This window comes from Drosophila sulfurigaster, chromosome 3 (assembly GCF_023558435.1).
Source record: "Drosophila sulfurigaster albostrigata strain 15112-1811.04 chromosome 3, ASM2355843v2, whole genome shotgun sequence".
NCBI classification, from domain to species: domain Eukaryota; kingdom Metazoa; phylum Arthropoda; class Insecta; order Diptera; family Drosophilidae; genus Drosophila; species Drosophila sulfurigaster.
The window spans coordinates 2628133-2651142 of record NC_084883.1 but is presented as its reverse complement, the minus strand read 5'-3'; the positions used below and the strand labels follow the sequence as shown (position 1 = coordinate 2651142).

At 36.7% G+C, this 23010-nt stretch overlaps 1 protein-coding gene and 1 long non-coding RNA gene across 2 annotated transcripts in view; one reads left to right on the top strand and one right to left on the bottom strand.

Annotated features, from left to right (window-relative positions):
* Nucleotides 1–1923: 1923 nt before the first annotated feature.
* The window catches only part of LOC133840428 (matrix metalloproteinase-2), an 89866-nt gene continuing 68779 nt past the window's right edge, over nt 1924–23010 (top strand). Inside the window, 2 exon segments of the mRNA XM_062272242.1 lie at nt 1924–2110; nt 3156–3466. Coding sequence (XP_062128226.1) covers nt 3194–3466 — 273 coding nt within the window. The 5' untranslated portion in view covers nt 1924–2110; nt 3156–3193.
* Nucleotides 19540–22236, bottom strand: LOC133845361 (uncharacterized). The gene is made up of 2 exons (XR_009894746.1): nt 21433–22236; nt 19540–21300 (listed from the first exon to the last, which is right to left on the bottom strand). It is a non-coding gene; the product is annotated as an uncharacterized LOC133845361 (long non-coding RNA).

Here is a 23010-nt window from a genome sequence, read left to right as displayed (position 1 = left end):
AATAAAATTGTGTTCGGATTATCGAATTAAAAATGCTCTTATCAATAGACACATAAATAAACTAAGCACTTAAAAGTTCTATTACAAATGTATGATATATATACATACATATATATAATATAGTTAGTTAATTTCAAGTTTAGTTTTTAAAATCTTATATTTTATAAATAGATTTTTATAGATACAAAAAAAAATTATTATTAAATATTATTATACTTAACGGTTCCGAGAAGAGTGTTCAAAATTAAACAAGTAAGAAAGCTACAGTCGAGTGTACTCGACTGTGAGATACACGCTACCCATTTTGAATAAAAGCATTGTATTTTGCGGTATTTCTCAAAATATACCAAATATACTACAAAAATACTAAAAATATACAAAATGGTATATGTGATATATCGATATAGTACCGCATTCAAAATATACCATAGACGGCACAATATACCAGATTGTCAGACAAAGTAACTAAGACCCCTAGTAAGTAGGCGTTTTTGCCCAAACAAAAGAATTTCTTTAATAACTTCGACAATTTTTATCTGATCGCAAATTTTCAACAATCATAACTACTATAGTAATTATTGTATATACCAAAATTCGTAACCCTAGCTTTAAAATTACGCTTGTTATTCGATTTTTTTGATTTGCGGGGGCGGAAGTGGGCGTGGTAAAAATTTGAAACAAACTTGATCTGCGTGCAAACATAACAAATGCTGTCTTATAGTCTCTGAGATCCAGTGTTTCATACGGACAGACACACAGACGGACATGGCTATATCGTCTCGGCTGTTGACGCTGATCAAGAATATATATACTTTATAGGGTCGGAGATGCCTCCTTCTACCTGTTACATACATTTCCTGCCGGCACAAAGTTATAATACCCTTCTACGCTATGGGTAGCGGGTATAAAAATATAAATAATATCTGAATTAGAGCCGATGTGCTGACAATGTGGGTCCGATACTGAGAATTTAGTTTGATATGCTATAACTCAATGGGTCCGATTTTGACAATGGCGTCGATAAGTGTGCCTATTCATCGATTGGAAATTACTTCATGACGTCCAAAAAAGACGTAACATAGCTCTTGTCTAATTTACAGATAAGATACATATTTTATTTAATTTCATACAGTCATAGGTATTGTTTTTAGGTCAGTTGACTGCTTATTGCAATCGGTACGCATTTAATTTAATGTTCAATTGACGATTGAACCACCAAGACCTTATGTCTGAGTCGTGCTCACATTTGCCGGCTTCGCTGGCAATTTGGGCGTGGATATAGTAAGATACATATGTATGTATATCACTTGAACCTAGACTCAGGTCTAGGTCAATCACTTTACGTATGGGGATGATTGAAGATCAATAAACTAAATTTATATGAATAACGTGAACAATTCATATTTTAAAGAAAAATGTAATACAAATTAATAAAGCTAAAATTACATGTTAGAATTTCAGTTCTTAGTTTGAGTGATCAAGAAAATTACTTAATGGGGTCAAATGTGAATATATGTAGTAATCACTACTTTCCGAATTTAATCTTCTCTTTACTTTTTACTATTTGCTCTTTTCAAATAGGTAACTGCCGAGATTCAAAACAGCTGCAGTCCCATTTTCGTTTCTTCATAATAAATCAAATTAATCGTCTGCAGTCAGATCTTCATTTTATTTCAATATCAATTCTGCAGAATTGGTTAAATCAGTCGGAAGCTTTACGGTTCATTCAGTAAGTCACACTTTGTATTGGGAGCGCATTTGCTTCAACTGTCTACACGCTGAGCGTGTCACGCTCTTGCGTGCTATCGTGATCGCTTGCACTCTTTTCTGCCTCTCTTTTGTGCTCTTTGTTGTTTTCCCATTTGACTAAGTCAAGAGTCAGAGCAAGCAAATGGCTTGTCCGCGACCGTTTCTCGTTATTCTCAGTACCGGCCCGTCTGCCAAAGCCAACACAAGGCACAGGCGGTAAAACGAGATTTTCTGTGTGTTTCCATACTACGAGTAAAAATAAAAATTTAAAGAATTATTTTAATATTGAAAACGAATAAGACCCAAAGCAGAGGAAACGCATTAAAGAGGACGCATTGCTATTGCTTTGCAAGAGAGTTGCGTGAGTGAATATTGTGGTTGTTGTTGTTACTGCGCGGCCGCCTACTTCTTTTGTAATAAGGCGCGCACAAAAGCCAACAACAACAACGACAACAGAAGAGCAGGCGACGCGACGCGTCTGTGTCTGTGTCCGTGCGTGTGTGTGTTTATGTGTGAGAGCGTGGGATTTGCATCAACAAATGCAGCAGCTCCTTTGTATACGAAACGCGCGTGCTAATTAATTGTGTCGTTGCATTTAAACGAAAGAAAAAAAGGAAGAAGCACAGCACACAAAAGCAACAACGAAAACAAACAACCGCATTACAACAGCAGCTAATGTGTATTTAATAGTGTCGGTGTCGTGTGTCTTAGTTTCGAAATTCAAATTTAATTTATTACGAAAACGGCTTCCCTCCGCCTCCCCAACCGCGCCCACCTTTTTTGTATGCGTCATATGTGAAAGAGAAAAAACGGAAAAAAAGGGCCAAGCCAAGCCAACAAAGCCCACCAGCCAAGCAAAGCAGTTGCCACAACAGAAACAAAAACAAAACAGAACAAAATACACAGAACTGTCGCCGTTTCCCCCGGTTGTGGACGACTGCTGCTGCTTCTTCTGCTGTTCCACTGTCAGTCCAGTGCGCATGTGTGGTGTTTAGCCGCCCGCGCTAAAAATAACAACAACAGCAACAACAACAATAGCAACACAAACATCAGCGACAGCGACAACATAGAAATAAGGAGCATTAAAATAAAAGTGAAAAGTTCACAATTGCAAACGGAGAAATTGCAGAAATTAGTAAAGCAGCAAAGCTTCAGACGACGCCGACGTTGACGCTCACGCTCGCGCTGACGCCGACGTCGACGCACAAATATCGGAAGTGCAGCGGCAGCATCAACGAAGAATTGTGAATAAAAGTGCAAGTTTTGAGTGTTTGGTGTGACTTAAAAACATGTACATGCGAGCATATACACAAATACACAGAAATATATTACAAATATTCATACGGTGAAATATACATATAACATATAGTTGAGAGCAGCAAAACTAACCTGGCAAAGTTTCTCAGTTTCTCGGTTCGTCGCAAGCACGAAGAAAACGAAAGAAATGTGTTACACATATGGATTCTTGTTTGGCCTGCCCCTGGTTGCCCTCGTCTGGCTGTCGACGTCGCCAACATCAGCGGCAGCAATGGCCGTTGTAGATGTAACAGCTGCAACAGCAATGCCAGCAACATCAGCAAATAAGCATCAGCAGCTGATGCATCATAGCCACAGCCACCACAATCATCATCACAATCATAATATTCAGAATATGCAGCCCGGTGAGCAGAAGGTGCTGCCCAGCAAAGCGAATAAACTCATCTCTGAGGATATTATGGTAAGCTATAGCTGCCCTAAGGTTAAGCCTTACAAATCGAACTTTAACTTTGAGCTCAAATCGGATTCTTGTATTTTGATAACTTGAATACTTTATTACGATAATAGTCAAAGAAATTTCACAAGTAAATGCGCTTAAATAAATATAATGTTCGAATACCGGAAATTTGCTTAATGATTCTATAAGCACCTTAATCCAAATATTTAGTTAATTGAAAGATGATGAAGAAGAAGAACTAGAACTTAATTTAAGGAACCAGTTCTTTTTTTTCAAGTATTTTGTTAAAAATAAAAAAAAAATAAAATAAAAATAAATATAATAGTATATATAATAGTATGTTTAGTTAAATACTTCTGGTCATTCCTTTTACTAAGAATTAAACACTAGCTTTCAAAGTTGATGATATTGAGCAGTTTTAGGTGGATATGGCTATATTGCATTATTGTGGTTGATTTTCAAAAAAATAGAATAAAATGCGATCAGAGAAGACTGAATTCTATGTTCATCAATATGTTCTGAAAAAATACAGATACCATATCCAATAAGAATCATAATTTTAATAAAATAAAACGTAAAATATCTTCATTTGATTTTATTTTTGTCCGAATTGTACATAAAGTGGATTTCACTTAAAAATTTATTTTTTGCTTTCGTATTTATAAATTTTAAGTACGAACAAATTTATGTAAAAAAATTAGCAAGTGGAACCAGTATTTTTTAATTACTCCATTCCAAATTGGAATTAAAAACTGCAACCATTAAATGTCATTCTTCACTTCACACTGTTTCACGTATTATATGGAAATCTGTTCTTGGAATTGTCAAGTTTATTGAAATTTCTCTCTGTGCAATTGGGGATGGTTTTGTTTATTCCCGTAATCTGGTGTTCTGCAAGTCTCCGTCTTCGTCTTCGTCTTGGTGAGTCATTAGTTGTTGTTGGTTGCATTGAATGCCCTTCTTATTGGGGAAATCCGACACCTGTTAGTTGCACATCCAATCATGCGCTTCCTTTTTATTCGAATTCATTAGAAAACTACCACCAATAACAACTAAACTAAAAAAAAGGACAAACTTGACTAAGGAAAACCACAAACACAAAGCCAACGCATCAGAGACAACAGACAAGTAACAGTTGCAGGAACAACAACAACAACAACGAATTGACTTCTATGTCTGTGAATGACATTTTCTTCGCTGTACTTTTGCCAATTAGAATTTGGAAAAGTTGAAAGCAAATTGCATCAGTTGCTCGACAGTGTCACACTGGCAACTTTATAAACAACTCACAGCAACGGCAGCAACTCGTATCGTGCAGTGTGCATGTCTGTCTGTCCGTCCGTCCGTCTGTCCATCCGTCTGGCTGTCTGTCCGTCCGTGCGTCCGTCCGTCTGTCTGATGACTGCGTGTTGTTGTGCGTGAGTGTGTAGATAACTTAACTTAAGTTCACTTTCTATGTACATTTTCCGGGCAACTTCCGTTTGCAACCGCATTCGCCTTTGCCCCCGATGCAACACTCCGTCTCCATCTCCATCTCCATCTCCAGCTCTCCACAAGTACTCAACTCCACCCCTATCGTCTTGTCTTGGTCTTCGACCACGCCGTTCTCCGTTCGCTGCTCACTGTTCGCCGTTTGTCGTTCATTTGATTATGAGAGCCTCATAAGCGCGAGTGCGTGAGTGTATGTGAATATATTCACTGCCATGCGAGTGTATGCCACTGTGAATGTGTCTGTACCATGTACGTGCCTTTGTCTCTCTGTGTGTGTGCAAGTGCGTTTATTGAACCGGGAGCAGCAGCGTCAGGCTGGCGACACTGTGCCTCTGTCGCTCTTGTGCCATATATCTACTGTACTATGTACTGTTCGTATACTCGCATAAGCACAATCGAGGGTGACTCCATAAATTCCAATTGATTTGCTTATCACAAGCTGTTGAAAGTAGTCGAATGTATTAGCTAAAGTTATATTTATGTTTCTATTGCCTGAAAATATAGAGAAATGAAAACTATTAATATACATATAAATAATTCCATATATTCTCGTATTTTAAGTAGCTCAACATATTTAAATTTATGTTTATAGAGCATGAATATTCTTAAATAAAAAGCCATACATATTAGAATAGTTCCATAACTTTGGATTGATTTTCTTATCAGAAACTTTAAAGAAATTTCCCACATTACTTGAATAGAAAAACAGATCTGAATTGACTTTTTGTGATTAAATTTAGAATAATTACAGCTCTATGTCTCACCACTTATTTTTCGATCTGGTAACTAGTGATATCTATTCCTGAATCGAATTGTGTATTTATATTTTAGTATTACCTTGACAGACAATTTAGAAATAATATATTTTAGCGAAATTTTCTCAGTGCAAGAGTTTGCGAATGTGTTGTTACTTTTAAGTTACCAGCTATCTTAAAAAATTTATCAGTAATTGTCAACCATTAGCATAAATATATACTTATTTTCTCTTTCTTGTTTTCATATACATTTTTAAATCTTCATTTTGAAAAACAATTGTACATATCTTTAGTTTTGTAAAAGAATCTACATAGTTTCCTACAATTGAAAGACAAATTATAGTTTCTATTGAAAACCAAATAGAAATATTTTCGCCTAGATTGATTTGTCCATTAACTGCCCTCTTGAACCCATACGTTGACACTATATAGCGTGTGTATGTACGACATATGTCTGTGCCTCGGGTTTCGATATCCTTGCTAAATAAACAATATGCGGGCTCACTTCGAGGGCCGCCCTCCTTCGGTGTGTGTGTGCGAGTGTGTGTGTGTGTTGTTCTCCTCGTATATATTACTACAAGCAAGAAGTTTTTATTTCAGCTGCTCGACACTCGACGACAACGTTGAACGGGGCTCAATTATAATTTTCTCACTCTTTGCGCTTTGGGCCTTTAATAAATGTGAAAATTTGTCTTCTATTTTTTTCTGTTGCTGTTACTTCTGCTTCTTGTTCATCATACTTTACCATACTTGTGTGTATTTTGCATGCCAATCCAATGGACATGCGGTAGTTGTAGGAGTAGTTCCATTTTCCAAGTCGCGTCGTGTCTGGCTAACTGGCTGTCTGTCTGTCCGTCTGTCTGGCTGTGTGGCGCTTGTGTCTCTGACTCATCGACTGCTTGGTTGGTTCAATGTCCTTAAGAACACTTTGCACTCTTTGCCGCTCGTTGCCTGACTCCTTGGCGCGAATAAATTGCTCATATTTTTGATTAAAAAAATTTGTTCGCATAGACCATGCCAAGACGTTCGTTCCCTGCTCTCTCCTCCCGCACCATGCTTAATGAGGACCACCGATGACGCCCCAGTCCCCAGTCCCCAGTTAATAATAATGAAACGAATACCCGATTATGTTTTTAGTGGGAATAACGAGCCGAACTCTGAATGCGTATCCTAGCGGGCAGACAAAATGCATTAAACCCTCCGAGATGCAGCCAAAACAATAAGCGTGCATTGTGCCGGCAACACAGATCCCAGATCACACACACTCACTCACATTGGGTTACATGCATATATATAGAGTATATAATATATGCATATATATTTGTAAAGCGTAACTTGTGTGTGTGCAGTTCGTTTTGGGATTTTGGGGTCATAGGCACGCGACGCTCCACAACAGAGAGAGAGAGAGAGAGAGAGTCGAATGGACGGACGCGTTATCTTGATGCTGCTGCCTCGCTTGGAAAATGCATGCAACTGTGTATGGCGTCGCCCCATATATGTATGCATACGCACACACTCACACTCACACACACATACACTCACATGCACACGCCCATACAGTCACAAAGTCATTGGCAGTGTATGCAAATGTGCAACGAACTACGCTATGCATGTGCTTTATATGTGTTGATTTTATTTTCAGTTGTTATAGTTGAAGTTGCTGTTGTTGCTTTCGTTGCTGTTGTTGCTTGCGTTGTTGTTGTTGTTGCTGACCTCCGGCAGCACGCATTTCGTGTTCTTCTATTTGTGGACACGCAGCGAGTTGGGAATTCGTATTCGTATTCGTATTTTGTTTGCCAGTATTTTCATTGCACATTAATAATTGTTAATAATGCATGTAGACTGACTGCAGTTGCAATTTGTTTCATAAATTGCACATTTTGCACCACGCGTCTTTAATAAACCATTTCCCCGTCAACAGCGACGGATTAATAAAGATATTAATTGAAGAAAATCGCATTACAAAATATTTACAAAATTTGCAATTTTATTCGCAATCAAATAATTTCTTAATATATTTCATTTTTTCGCTATTTATACACATATATACAAATCAGGATTGCAATACTTTATAAATTATTGTAAGTGAACAGCATCGGATTAAAAAATATATGATTAAAATAATTTTCCACTATATTCGCTATAAAGTTAAAGCGTATGATTAATACGACAACTCAAGACAATCACATTACATAATATTTAAAGCATTACAAAAAATTGGAGTTTATTTTGATTGCAATTATTTCTCACCTTTCGTCATTAATTCGCTATAAAGCATACAAAAACTATTAATGCTTCTCATGATATTTTTCATTACATGATTATAACATACAGCTCAATATAAAAACATTTATAAATTTAAGTAGACAGAAAAATGATGATATAAACTAAAGAACATCACATTACAAAATATAAAAAAAAATTTGTATGTGATTTCATTTGTATTAAACTTTTTACCCAATACTTTGTTTGCTAAAGCTAAAATAAATAAAGAAAAATGTTTCTGAGAAACAATCTTATGATATTATTATATAATCACATAATTTACTTAGTTTTTAAATACTGTTTTGTGTTTAATTACCTAAGGATTCAAAAATAATAGAGTTATGTTAATATGAAATTGAGTCATCATCCATGTTGCTAACACTTAAAAACTCATAAGAGAAAAATATTTGTACTCAGATTAAAATCTTTAAAAATGTTAAAACCATTAATGGGGAAATTATGAGTAAATCTTTTGAATTGTTAATCATCACCAACATTTGTTTTCTCCATTTGAAATATGGAATTATTTCGATGACTCTCTTCATTGTCTTTGCTGATGTCCAAAAAAAAAGAAGATGTATGCATATGCATTAATGAGTCCAGCTGATGCATGACATCTTTAATTAGTTGATCATTTTATAGCTTCCTGGTAGAGCTTCCCTGGGCGATTCTCGGCCACTGTTTACTTTTATGGCACACTTGAAGCATATTTACAGCGTTTCACTTTAACAACAACAAACAATAAAAAGAAGCAAGAGGGAAGAACAATAATAATTATAAATAAAGCCTCGCTTAATAGGCTTATGACAATTCTTGAGCGCCAGTTGAATGCACTAAGACCCCTCGTATAGATGGCTACAAATGATCGTATAATTTTTATAAGGCCACGCCAACTCCATATACGATAATGAGAAAGAGATGTACAGATGTCGTTCTCTAAAACCAGAAAGAGGCAGAGAAACAGAAAGAGAAAGAGAAAGAGAACGACAAAGGGAAAAACACCGAGTGGGGGCACTTTGAAACAGATTAAATGTGCGGCTATTAATTAAGTGACGACGATTGCAAGTCAACTCATGTCGAGTCGAGTTAATTTAAGTTTAATACGAGCTCAGCTCGGGTGATTCAGTGCGTTTTTTTCTCTGTTTGAGTTAAATAAATCAAGTATCAGTTAAATTAAATTATAAATTACAATAAAATATTTCCGTTTTCATTGTTGACACTCAGTCCACATTGACGGAGAGAAGGAGAGATTTTTTGAATAAATTTACATTGTTCAGCTGAAATAATTTGTCAATCCATGCACACTCAGGTGTATGACAAATTCACGCAACACTTATGGGAAATGTGCTAATGAGACAATCTGTTGGCAGTCAGGTCCGACTACGAGTACGCGAAGATTTGAAAGAGATAAGCAAACGCAGTTATTTATCATCGTGACTCAATAAAGGAAAAATAAATTTCACTCAGAGTTTGCAGGCATACAAATGACTTTATCTAAAATCCCTTAAGCAACTTCATTTAACATTGTTAAGCAGAACTGTTTATATTACAAATATTAAATTTAGTATATTTGGTATATTTAAAGTTTTCAGTATATTTTGCGTCTCTTTGAAGATTGACTTACTGAAATATATTTTTGTAAATGTGTTTATCTGAATTCCCTTAAGCAACTTCATTTAACATTTTTAAGCGGAAATTTATATTTAAAATATTAAATTTTGTATATTTGCTATATTTAGTATATTTGAAGTTTTCAGTATATTTAGTTCCTCTTTAATGATTGACTTACTGAAATATACTTTTGCAATTCGACTTAAGATTGAAAAGATTATAAAAATTGTAGATTGGGATACGTAATGTGGGATTCTGAAAAATAAGATTAAACGAAATATTTAGATTGAAGTAGCTCGTAAGGATGTATAATCTGATGACTATAAAAAGGGCTTATCAAATTACTTTAAGACTCAATAAAGGAAAAAGAAATTTATAAAAATTCGCTTTAGAAATTTCATTTAACATTTTAAAGTTGAACTGTTTGTGGGTAAAATATTTAATTTAGTATTGTGTATATTAAATATGTTTAGAGTTTTAAATTGGCGTATAAAATATTTTATTCTTTTTTCTAGATCTTATGTGAGTCCTTTTACAGTTCGATTTAATAATAAAAAGATTATAGAAAATGTAGATTGTAACAATTGGGACACATAATGTAGGAACTATGAACAAGTTTTTTAAATTCTTTTGAGAAAATATAAGTACAAGAAGCTTCAAGAGCTAAGAACCTGTTCATTTTATTCAAGGTATAAATTTCTACAAATTTAAGAACATATATTTAGGTTACACAATATGGCGAATATCAAAATTTTTTTTTTATATATTTTGGAAATTTTCAAATTATTTTTTGATAGTCGATTTCAGGTTAACATTTAAAACTGAAATGCTTTTTATTTTTTATTTTATTTGGAATGTTTTAAAATAATTTAAAATTAATTCTATGGAATTCTTCAAATATGTTTTTGCTGCTCAATTTGAAATTGAAAAAAAAAAAAATATTGGAGAAAAGTAGACTTTGGTTTATTTCCCCACTTTTACTTACTTTTTTTTTCTTAATTTAAACCACATAACAAATGTCGTCATATGAAAAAAGTTTATTAAATCCCTTTATGGAATTCCTTTGGTGTGATTCGCATACTAATTGCTGGGCAACCTGCAATTCTTGTCACCTGGTTAAAAGCATTTACAGCGGTCTATGCCAGACTTATGTTATATATATACTATAGTAAACATGTTGGCGCCCCTGTCGACGGAGCATGCAGTCTGTTGGCTGGGCCTTTTTATTAAATTTCGCTTTCAATACAAAATGCGACGCGTTTTCCATTTTCCATTTTCTATTTTCTATTTAGTTTTTTAATTGTGTCACGTAGAAAACTACATACGACCATTGAAAATCCTGCTGCTGCCTTTTTAGCTTTGGCACAAAATCTGGCCACACGAGAGTGTATAGTATGTTAGAGTGTATGGCACTCATGGTGTTTGTGTTCTTGCTTGCAGCATGCTGCATAAAAACGGTGCACATTGAAATGCAAGGAGCGGAAAAATGTTCAACACAGTCGCACAGGAACAAATAATGCCCAATTTGCATTGAGAATGGTATTCAGCGAATTTTTCGAATGGAAATCCGACCGACGGACGCGGCGCTACAAAATTTATGCACTAAAAAATATTAAATAAAAAACGTAAACAAATTCTCGGGCTGTACAAAGAAACAAAAGAGAGAAAGCAAAGAGTACGTGTTGTGCACAGCTAATATGGCAGACTGGCAAGTAAATAGGAAGTATTTACTATATATGCCAGATGGACGATCAGAGGTTTTATATAAAACAAAATACGAAATACAAAACACAAAAAGAAACTTAATTAAAAGCTGATAAGAGCAATAAATGCAACACGCAGAAGCAAAAGCAAAAGCAGAAGCAGAAGGCGATAAGCAGGAGAAGGAGAGCGAAGCGAATTTCGATGCATTTTTCATTTGTTTTATGCGCCATTGATTGATTTTTAATAGCATTAGGGGTGCCACACGAAACGAACACACACACACACAAACACACACACACTGTAGCATTATCATCAGCCATCAGCGCCACCATCAGCAGTATCATCATCTGGCAGCCCTCGTGGCGTATGATTGATGCATCAACCAAAGCAGCTACACTCAACCGCAGTTTGTTGTTGTTGCCTTTGTTGTTGCTGTTGTTGTTGCCGTTGCATTTATGCATTTTGCGTATCCGCATTCATCATTATGGCTGCGTACTTAAATATGAGAAATTTGTTGTGCATACAAATTTTGACAGTCAATGTGCCAGGCACATTAGCCATTTGCAGTTTCAGTCGCAGTTGGAGTTGGAGTTGGAGTTGGAGTTGCAGGTCCCCAAGTCTCTGGCCTCAGTCTGAGTGCCCTGCTCAAGTCCCGTCTCGGTTTCCTTTTCAGCCTTCCAATCCAGCCTTCGTCCATCGGTCATGTGCACAATTTTGGTTAGCAATGACAATGATTCATGCAGGAAGCGAGGCCAAGAGGGACTTCGATATGGCAATTGTTGGGTGTGGCTGCGCCTACATAACATACATTGGATGGCAGCCATCGAGCCTCGGCACCTATGCAAAATATGTGGTTTCATTGCATCGAACACTTTTGTGTCTGTGTGTGAGTGTGTGTGTGTGTGTGCAACAATACGACGGGAAATTGTCGATGATAATGACATGTTGGCTAAAGGCAAGAGATTTAATAGCTGAAGGCAATGCAAACTGATAAATGCATGGAATAGAATAGTCGATAACGAATTAATCAATGAGAGAGTTGCATAGAGTGCATTACTTGAGTGGATTAAAAAGTTGTGAAAAATGATTACACAGACAGAAAAAGAATGAAGTTAAAAAAACAGGAATTAATATAATGTGTTGAAACAACAATTATCAATAAAAATATCTTCATTTTTAAGATTTTAAAAATCTTGTTTTAACAAGTGAAATTTAAAAGTATGAGTTGAGAGCGAATTTTGATACAGACAATATTTACCATATTTATTATTTTCAAATTCTTTTTGTAAGGCTAATAACGCCTACTGCAATCGGGTCTTAGTTACTTTGGGTGAAAATATGGTATATTTGGGCCTCTATGGTATATTTCGAATGTAGTACCTTATTGATTTACAAAATATTGCCTTTGGTTTATTTTATTATTTTTACGTTATAGTATTTGTAGTTCTTTTACTTTTTTTTTAATACCAAGAATGGTAAATCTACAATTATTGGAGAATTGTAATCTTGATTTAAGTATTTACTTTCTGTGTTCAATTTCTTGAATTTATCACATCTTTTGTTGTGTAAATATAATTCGCAACTATTGCTAAAAGTAACGCTTCCATTTTCAATACCAATTATTGATGTACAACTAAGTATCGCTAATTAACAACTGATCCATTTAGTTTTGGAAAACATTTCCCGAGTGGTCGCTATATATATTGTAATATTCTCTATATGTATAATATTTACATAGATAGAAGGGCATCTTCTTCTCTTCTTATCTCGAACTTTTGCAGAAGAGAGAAAATCTTTTTAGCCACAAAAAATGCATTATTGAAATTGCACAATCGTTATTGTTATTGTGGGGTAAAATTTGCGTTTTATCTGCTAGAAGAAGGCGACAGACGGACTGGTGGCAAAAGGGAAACTCGAATCCTCACTGGACCCAACATTAGCAAAAAAGATGCATAAAAGCGCTTTGCAGTATGCAAATTTTCTCAGTTGGCACTTTTTCTTGCTGGAATAGCTAATGGCAACATCAGCGAGAGTGTGTGTGAAGAATAAAAGTGCAATAAATTCTGGAGGGAACATAAATAAATATAAAGCGTGTTGAAAAAAAAGAAGCAAAAACAACGCACACAACAATTTGCTATAGAGCAACAACAATCGGGATGTAATGTGTAAAGCGTGCGGTGTTTGTTGTTGTCGTTGTTGTTGTTGTTGTTGCCACTGTTGCTGCTGTTCTTTATGCTGTAGAAAGAATTATAAACAAAATGCAGAGCAATTGAATTTGACCCAGTTTCAAGACCCCAGCTCCAGCAACAAGGCATCGACATCAGCATCGAAATCAGTCTCAGCATCAGCTGCTGTTTGCTCGTTTTTTTTTTGTATTTGTTTTGTGCTTTTTTTTATTAATTATCACATTTTGGGTGCCTCTGATTGTAGCACCAGCCACAAACAAGAACAACGGCGACAAACCAATTTTTATTCGACTTATTTTCGGGGCGATGCAACGCGACACGCGAGCTAACGGGAGTCGGAGTGACTGAGAGAGAGAGAGAGAGAGAGAGAGAGATGGAGAGAACGGTCAACGAAATATTTGACGTTTGCCAAAAGGCAACCTCAAAAAGTCAGACTTGATTTTAATGATGCACATGCAACATCAGCCGCCGCAGTGCAAAATGCATCACTGGCCTTTTCCAATGAAATGCCGCAGCCACAGCATTCTTGCAATAAGTTGCCACAGCACACATCAATAACAACAACAACAACAACAACAACGACAGCAACTCCGACACCGACAACGCCTTTTTGGGTCCGCTGTGGATGCAGCAAGTTTCCTTTTTAAGTGTCGCTTGCTGTCGTTGGCTTTGCCATCAATTATGCGGCATGTTGCCCAGCCTCAGCCTCAGCCTCAACCTCATCCTCATCCTCAACTTCATCCTCATCGACGTCCCCAGCGTCTTGAATCTCTGCCACAAGCTTCATCGTTGTTGTCCATGTGTTGCATGTGGCAGCTGGCAGCCAAAGAAGGTGCGCGCCAGCAAAAGACACATGAACAACAGCCAACACGTAGGTGTGTAGTCAGTTTGCAGTTTTCTGAGTGGCAGCCAAACCGTCAATGTTTCTATACCCAGCAGTTGCCTAACGAAGTGGGGTATATTGACAGCACAGGAATTCGCGGCAAAGAGTTGATGTTGATTGAAAGAAACCCAAGTCTAAGGCAGTAGAAGTCCTAATATACCTACTTAACAAAGAGCAAACACCAATACACATAGTAAAATATGTTAAAAAATGTTGCTTCGCTGCACTGAACAAAATTAGGATTCTACATCATATAACTGCTCACAAAAATGTTGTCTTTGCAATTTCGAACATTCTTCTGTGAGCAATGAAAAGAACATCTGATTTCTATCAATGTAGATTTTTCGAAAACCCAACAACAAAATACATTCGGATTAGCAACGTAACGGAGAAGTCTTTGAAAGTGTTGTTGCTGAGAATTCGACGCATGGGCAGAGAATAAGACGGAATATGCAAAAGTGTTTTTGTATTTTGCTTTGTCAAAGCAATGAGCAGCAAAAGTGTTTTTGTATTTTGCCTTGTTAATGTGAATGTGATAGCAATACATGTAAAAACCATTCCTCCTGTACTAACATAAACAAAATGAATAGCGAGAGAAATGAGCTGAGCATCCCTGGATTTATCTTAACTTAAATGTGCTTTAATTTCCTATGACGCATAAAGTATTTCCTAGCCCATCACACACATCTTTCAGTTTTTTGCAGTTCGCTGTTTACCTGTTTTGCTTTAATCATCTGCGGCAGCGCAACGTTGTCTGAATCACTTTTCACTTGGACACTCATTCTCATTCTCTCTCTCTTTTTCCCAATAAGCTGCGCGGTTCAAAGTGCACAAATATTTGCCCACTCATAAATGAGTCTTTTGGGTTTTGCCGCTTGCGTCTTGGAAAAAAGGAACCCCAATCAGTAACACACACTGACTGATCAGTGATCAGTGTGACTCGGCTTATTTCGCTTGGCCACAGACAGTAGTCATACAAACTTGCCAAGAAACTGGTTTATTGGCCCGTTGTTATCAACGCTTTGCCATCTGAGCAGCACACTTTGCTGGCGCCTAAACAAAATCCAGCTATTAGCTGGTTGGCCAAATAGCACAGCAGGTTTCGAGATTTTTATGCAACAGTCGACAAAATTCGCTGTTGAAAAGCGTTTTAAACACAGTTACGCATTAGGAAATTTGTGATCAGAGAGTTAAAAAAAGATCTAAAAAGTTGTATAAAGAATCTCAGTGCTCTGAAGATGATGTTTGATACATTGCTAGAAGAACTGAATTACCTTATTATCTAAATTCTAATCTAATTTTATAAAATCACTATTTTGATATTGGAATTACGAAAACAGTGGTATTTCCTAATAAAATCAATAATTATTTTAATGTATTTAACTCGATAAGTTTTGTTCGGATGGAACATTTTTTAAATGTTTTGAAAAGGTAAAAAAAGTTTAAATTAGAACCAAAAGAGAAAAACAAAAAGAAAAAAAGAAAATTGTTAAACATTTATTTTTATGTTATGAGCTGGATTAAAAAGTCCTCTGTTTGTTAATGCCGCTCCCCAACGGAATGCGCTTTGCTGCTATGAGATTCCAATAAGCTTATTATGCTTAGGTTTATAAAGCTAAATAAAAAAGTAAGCAGCAGTTGGTTTATTGGATTCTTTAGCTACTTGTACGATTCACAATACTTTCTAACTAAACAGAGAGCACGCGCCCCTTGGATATGATTAACATTTCAAAGCATTGGCCTTTCCGTAGATAAACTAACTGAATATATGGGCAACTAAATTGAATTATTAAATAAATTGTGCTATAGCGCTAGTCTACTGAAGGCATCAGTAGTCACCGTTGGAAGCCTCGAGTTCCCCAAGAGGCGCAGCAACAGTTGTCCACTTCCCCTCTTCCCCCAACCCGAGTTGCACAGTTGGCAGTCACGAGGTCTCAGCACTTGATGGCCATAAACACAACGCACAATATATCAATGACCATATCGGGTAGCTGCAGCTTAATGTGCGCCTGCAAATGGTATTAATGTCATAAGTTAAGACGAAACCTTTTATCCGAGCAACGTTCTTTGCTTGCCGTCGACATCGACTCGACATCGACATCGGCGTCGTTTACTCGGATTTCTACAGATGTAGAATTTGCATATAATTGGACCGAATGCCGGAATGGAATGGGAATGAGATGACAGTCAGCTCAACTTGATTTCCACTGTCCGGAGACCGTAGCTTTGCAACCATATGGTGCACTTCACCGAGCGATTCTTAGCTTCAAATTCCGCGACCGGGGATCGGATGATTGGGGAGATGTTGTCAGTGATTTCTGTGTTTATTTAACTGTCATGCAAGTCATTGAACGCAAACTTTTGCCGCTTTGTTTTAATGAAAATCAAGAACAAGAACAAGAACAAGAACATGAACAAGACCGAGAACAACATAATGGAAAAAAATAAGTAAATAAATAAAAATGAAAACAGAAATAATAAGAAAGACGTCAGCCAGATTGTTCATATACATAAATAATGATTTATTTGTTTATTGCAAAAACGCAACAAAGCGGAGTTAATCAATTTTACTTGCCTTTAAGTGACCGACCGCATGGCCAGGAAAAACCTTGGACTGCAGTCTCGTTCGATTCATTTTATGCATGCCATTTTCCCATTTTCCTCCAACATTTTCTATTTCCTCATGTTGCACGGGGACACGCAGTCAGTAGCCTGGGAGCAGCTAGCCCAACAGCAAAAGCAACTGCAAAATCAAAAGCAACAGCCAGCTGTGGGCCATGATGACTTGTTGCTTAGGTTAGAGTTGAGCGCGTGACACGCACGACCGCTGGCGTGAGTTGTTCGTGATATTTATAGCAACACAATTACTGCTATCGTATACGCTGATCTTTGAATCCATTAAGCTAATACATCGCTACTAAGATGGGCGTTAACAGTTTTGTGAATTTCGAGTTCCTAGGAAATGGTGACAATATTCAGTTGCACAATATTGTAATGCTCGGAAGCCACATGATACAAAACAAATGCATCAAATAAGAGTAAAATAAGTTTTAAATAAATGTGTAATTAAAAGGAAATGCTTGGAGAAGGAGACTATAAATGCGACTTATTATAAATGATTTAAAAAATTGAATAATAGAAAATATCATTTAAAATCTATCCATCATATCCATCAAAATATAAAAGAATTTATAATTCAGATAACATCACTCAATTAAATTTTATATTTGAAAGTAACTAATTTATGTGACATCAACTTTATCGTGATAAGTTTTTGCATCTCTAGCTTAGTTTTTCTCATCCTTTCGCTTTCTCTCCCACTCTCTACCCCTCCAACTCTTTCTGTCTATGGCGCAAATTCGTTGCTGGCCAGTGCCAGAGTATCTCATCAGTTTGCCATAAACATTCAAACCGTTCAGCTTGGAGTAGACTAACATACATATGTTCGAGTGTGGAGAGTGCGAAGTTGGCGATATTGCAATTTACGTTCTGTGGTCTAATTAAAGTGCAAGTACAACAACTGAACTTGCGGCCAGGTTCGACTAGGCAAGACGAAGGGCCTCGGATCGAGTAGGAGAGTCATTGAACATTGCGTGTTCGTTATTTTGTGGTCAGTTGATTTGCTGTTGCTGGGCTTAAACTGCAGCTAAGCCCACAAGCCAAACACTGTTTTAATATACTAAATATACGGGGGCGTCTGACCCTTTCAATCGTAGTCCGTCCATGCAACCCATCCTCAGTCTCATTCTCGTACTCAGTCTGGGTAGAGTTGCCGTTGTCTTTTGCCCGGCTTCATTTTTCTCGCATCCCACATTAATCAATGTTGATTTCAATTAATTTAACCATCTCTTCACTTGCCAGTCATTGTGGCCAGGCGTCCTGCCACTGCCTTTTTATTAAACCAATAATACAGAAAGAAAAAAAAGAAGAAGCAAACTGAAAGAAAAGAAAAGAAAACATGGACGCAGAGAGAAGCTCCTACAATGTGGGTTGATGACGTACGCCCATCATTCAGTTGGTGTCTATGCGCGTCTTTTATTAAAATTTGCAGTCTATAAATTTCCAAGAGGTGTTACCTTGGGTTAGGCCACAGATTGGCAGAGAGAGAGAGAGAGAGAGAGAGAGGGAGTCAGCTAAAGGGACTTGCACAACATGTGCTTAGAGCGTAGTTGTGGCACACATGTTTCCTCAGTTGTGTATACGTATTTTATGGCTTTATAGGTCGGCAACGGATATCCGCTGAAATTGAAATTATATATGTGACTAGAAATAGAAATTATAGACGCATAAATTAGACAAAGAGTTGTAACATCGAAATTCATTTACCATCGCAGTCAAAGTTTCTAAAAAATATTGAAGTGAAGTTAAGTTTCGTTCTTTAAAAATAATACCTTTATATACTAATGAATGAACAATCTTCTAAGCGGCAAATATTCATAAAATATCGAAAGATCTTTATTTGTATTTTCCTTATTTCAATAAATTCCGTATTTATGCTCTAATAGATAAATATATATGGTACAAGGATAGACATTGAGCAGATAAGCTACATATAATTGTAAGATTCAATTTGTAATTTAAGCTATACCATGGAAACCAATATATTTAGAACATATTAAAATTAACCAAATTTGAAGAATACATTTTTTTATTGTAATGAAAAAATGCCCAAATTTTTGTTGTGGATTAAACATTTTCAAAGCTTTAATAACGCCTGCAATTTATATAAAAAATATAGAAATTTTCATTAGAAATTTCACGATTTATGCTTTTGTTTTGCTTGCCTTGGAATATACTGAATTATGTTACTTGTTATAGCTTCAAAATTTTCTAAGCTGAACTGTCGGATGCAAATTATTAGAAACACATTGAAGTTTTCTTAGGCAGTATTAGGCAGATAAGATCGAGAGAGTTGTAAGAATGGCTTTTAAACTAAAGTAATGCCATCGAATCCAAAGTCTTTAATATATATTAATATATACTTGCTATGGCTTTAAAATTTTCTATATTAAAACAGCGGATGCAAATTATTAGAAAAATATTAAAGTTTTCCTTTTTCTTCGATTTACTTGTTATGGTTGTCCCTCAAGTGGATTATTAAATAAATAAAACGATAGATGAGTATTAAGCAGATAAGATCGAGAGAGTTGTAAGAATGGCTTTAAAACTAAAGCAATCCTATCCAATCCAATGTATTTAAAATATATTGAAATATTGAAGAAACATACCTCAATATACTTGATAAAAGTATTACAATTTTCTAAGTTGAACCAGCGGATGCAAATTATTAGAAAACTATTGAAGTTTTCTTTTTGCCTCGATTTACTTGTTATGCTTGCCCCGTAAGTGGATTATCTTTTATCTGCTGAAGAGTGTTCGCTCACGTTTATTGTTAGTTATCAGGACAAATGCCAGATGCAAGGCCATTATCATTTGTCATGCTTGAGAACCGCAAGGAGAGTGCATATTCGAGTTTCTCAATCGAGTTTTTGAAACATCTCATTCAATGCAGCAGCAGACATCAGTGAGCATTTTTTATGTTTGCAACGAACCACAGAAGCAATGTGACCATTATATGATTGAGTTATGTTTTGTTGTCCCTGCGGCGCTGCTAACACGTAAAATTCCATCGACTGCTTGCCTCCTTCCTCCTTCCTCTGCTCCTGCCCCGCAAGTACGTTCTATTTGAACGGAATACCTCTAGTTGCATATGGAGACCATAAATTTTGTGGCAGGGAAAACCTGTTGTTGTGTGGGGCCAGGCGAGCATATCATGGCCATATCCTGTCAATTTGCCCCCAACTGCAACCCCTTCCGCATCCTTCTTGCCACATGCTGCAACTGCTTGTGTGGCTGCTGCATTTTCGTTTTTTGCGCATTTCTCACAATTTGTTGCGCCTCGGTTCGGTGTGTGTGTGTGTGTGTGAAGCGAATGGTTTCGGTTCGAGTTTGGCATTTGACTTGACTGAAGTTGGCAGGCAACCTACTGAAGGGGGGGAGGGGGAGAGGGAGAGCAGGAGAAGGCTTGTTGCCAAGCTAAGCCAAGCCAAGGACAATGTGTCGCCTCTAGATAGGATTCAGGCATCTGGTTAGCGTTTGAGTTAGATGCGCTCGTTTGTTGCAGTTGCTTGTCATTTTTATAGGTTTGTTTGCGGCTTGCTCTCCGGTGGTGGATGTGTGGATGTGTGGATGTTGTTAGTGCATCCCTTATTGGTTATTGGTCTCCAGTCTCCCTTTATTAGTTGCCGCCTGTCGTCGCCTCTGTTGCGCTTGCCAAGAATTATGGCCGTCAATGGCCAATGGCCCATTGCAGCCTCATTCCGACAGCGAAAACAATTTGATTTGTTTGTCTCCTCCACCTCCCACATCCCACCTCCCACCTACCACCTACCACCTTCCAGCTCCACTTCGCTTGAGCGACAGTTGATTAAAACATACATGTGCACCGCCCACACACATGCAGCTATTTGTCCAAGTAATTGAGTTAAGTGACGCACTGAGCCCTTTCATTTATTGTTATCGCTACTGATGTTGTTGTTGTTGCTGTTGCTATTGCTGTAATTGTTATTGTCCATTCATAATTATAATCCAATAAAATAATAAACATATCGCATCGTTCAATTTACTTTCACACACTTTCGTTTCCACTTTGCTGCAGAACTTTTTGTCACGCAAACTTAACTAAATTAAGCTAAACATTTATAGCCAAAACTCCTCCCCACGCTTGCAATTACTTGGATACCCATTAATTGTGCACAGCCAATGGGGTATATTAAAAATGAAGTTTGAAAGATATTAGACAGCTCCTTGAGAGTTAATTAAATAACTTTTTGGTCATGATACATATTCATTCTTTTGTATATTCATATTAAATATTGGGTATTCTCTCGTCCATTTCAATTTACTTCAATCCATTGCTTATATTGGATTCGTTATTGGTTTCTGTGCTCGTGGTTGTTATTATTATTATTATTTTCTGTATCATGATTTTGTTTACACGCCAAATGCTCACGTAGCACGTCGCACTTTTTACTATTTTTTTCTTTTTTTTTTGCTTCTTCTTTCACTACTCACCTGCTTTTTTTCTATTTACTTTTGTTTTGTCGCTTTTCTATTAGAGTGAAACCTGGCTTGACCACGTACGACATGCTGCACTGTGTTGGGGGCAACCCCCCGCCTCAACCCCCGCAGCTATTTTTCGATTTTCAAACACGTAGCGCCAGCAAATTTCCCATTAAAAACGCAAAAGGCCAATGCATAAATGATTGATCCCTCTTCTGTCCTCTGTCCTCTCTCCTCTGCCCCGATTCCTGTACTTTGTACACTGTTCACGGCTTTTAGCCGTCGAAATGGGAACTGAAGTAAAGTAACGTGACGCTTTTGCGAGCCTTGCGAGCTGCAATTCATTCACTTACTCACTCATTCACACACTCATACTCACACTCACTCGTTTGATTCATTCATGCTACTATCAACAACTATTGTGGTTTATTATCGATAACGTCGACGTCAATACTGGCGTCACAGCGTGTGGTCATAAAAACATCGCTTGTCATCGTATATACACAATCCTCAACTCCATCTCCATCTACATCTGCATCGGCGGTGTCCGTATCTGTATCCGTATTTGTATCTCTGACTGGGCTCGTTTTGCGTATCCTTGACACTCCTTGTTTAAGTCAAATTTATGGCCAAGCATTCGATTAACCAAATTGACAAACCTTTTATGCCGCTCTATCGCGAAGCCGCTTCCTTGATGTTAGACTGGAGTTGGGTATTCATAAATAAACATCTTTCTCCGTTTCAATATTTCAACAAGCGAAATTCAAAATATTAGTCTGTGGTTTTGAAACAACAGTAAAAAGGTGCATCTACAAGTGAAATCCCTGATTGTTATGTTCAATTAAGACCCGATTTTGATAAAAATACAAAAATTCCTTTTCTTGTCTATTCATCAAATGAAACGAAACGAATAACAAGCGTAGACGTTAAGCTAACAACAAGATTTTGGACACACACAGTAATAACTACAGCCTGTGTGATTCATGAAGCTTTGGTTGCGATGGTTTAACTTAAAACTAATTCAAAGAAATAATTTTGTATGACAAGAACACGCAGCATCTGTCAGGTCTTAATTGCTTTAAAATACAATAGAATATATGGTATTATATGGTATATTTTGAATGTTGTACTGTATAGATCAACGAAATATATGGTATCTTTTAGAATAATTCAGTATATCATTGGTATATTAACTTGGCATATTTTGTTTTTGATTGAAATAGGAAGTGGGACTCACAGTTTACCGCTCTCAGCTTTCCCACTTGTTTTATTCTAAATTAAATTAATGACAAATTTAACGCTTTAGCTGATTATGAATTCTAAGCAAACACTATTTTAATAGTTGCACTTATACGGTAATGTAATGTTTTACAACTTATTAGTTCGACAAACTCTTGCTTTATGGTTAGGTTCTTCACTCTTTGCTGCCTTTCTCTTTGACATCTCTTTCGCCCAAACTCAATGGACAAACTTTTGAGTTTATAAAAAATGAATGAAGCGTCGCGTCGCTAGGGTCTCAAAAACACAGACACACAGTTTCCGTTTGCCGTTGTCCGATTTCTCAGTTAAGAAACTTGTACATATTTTAAT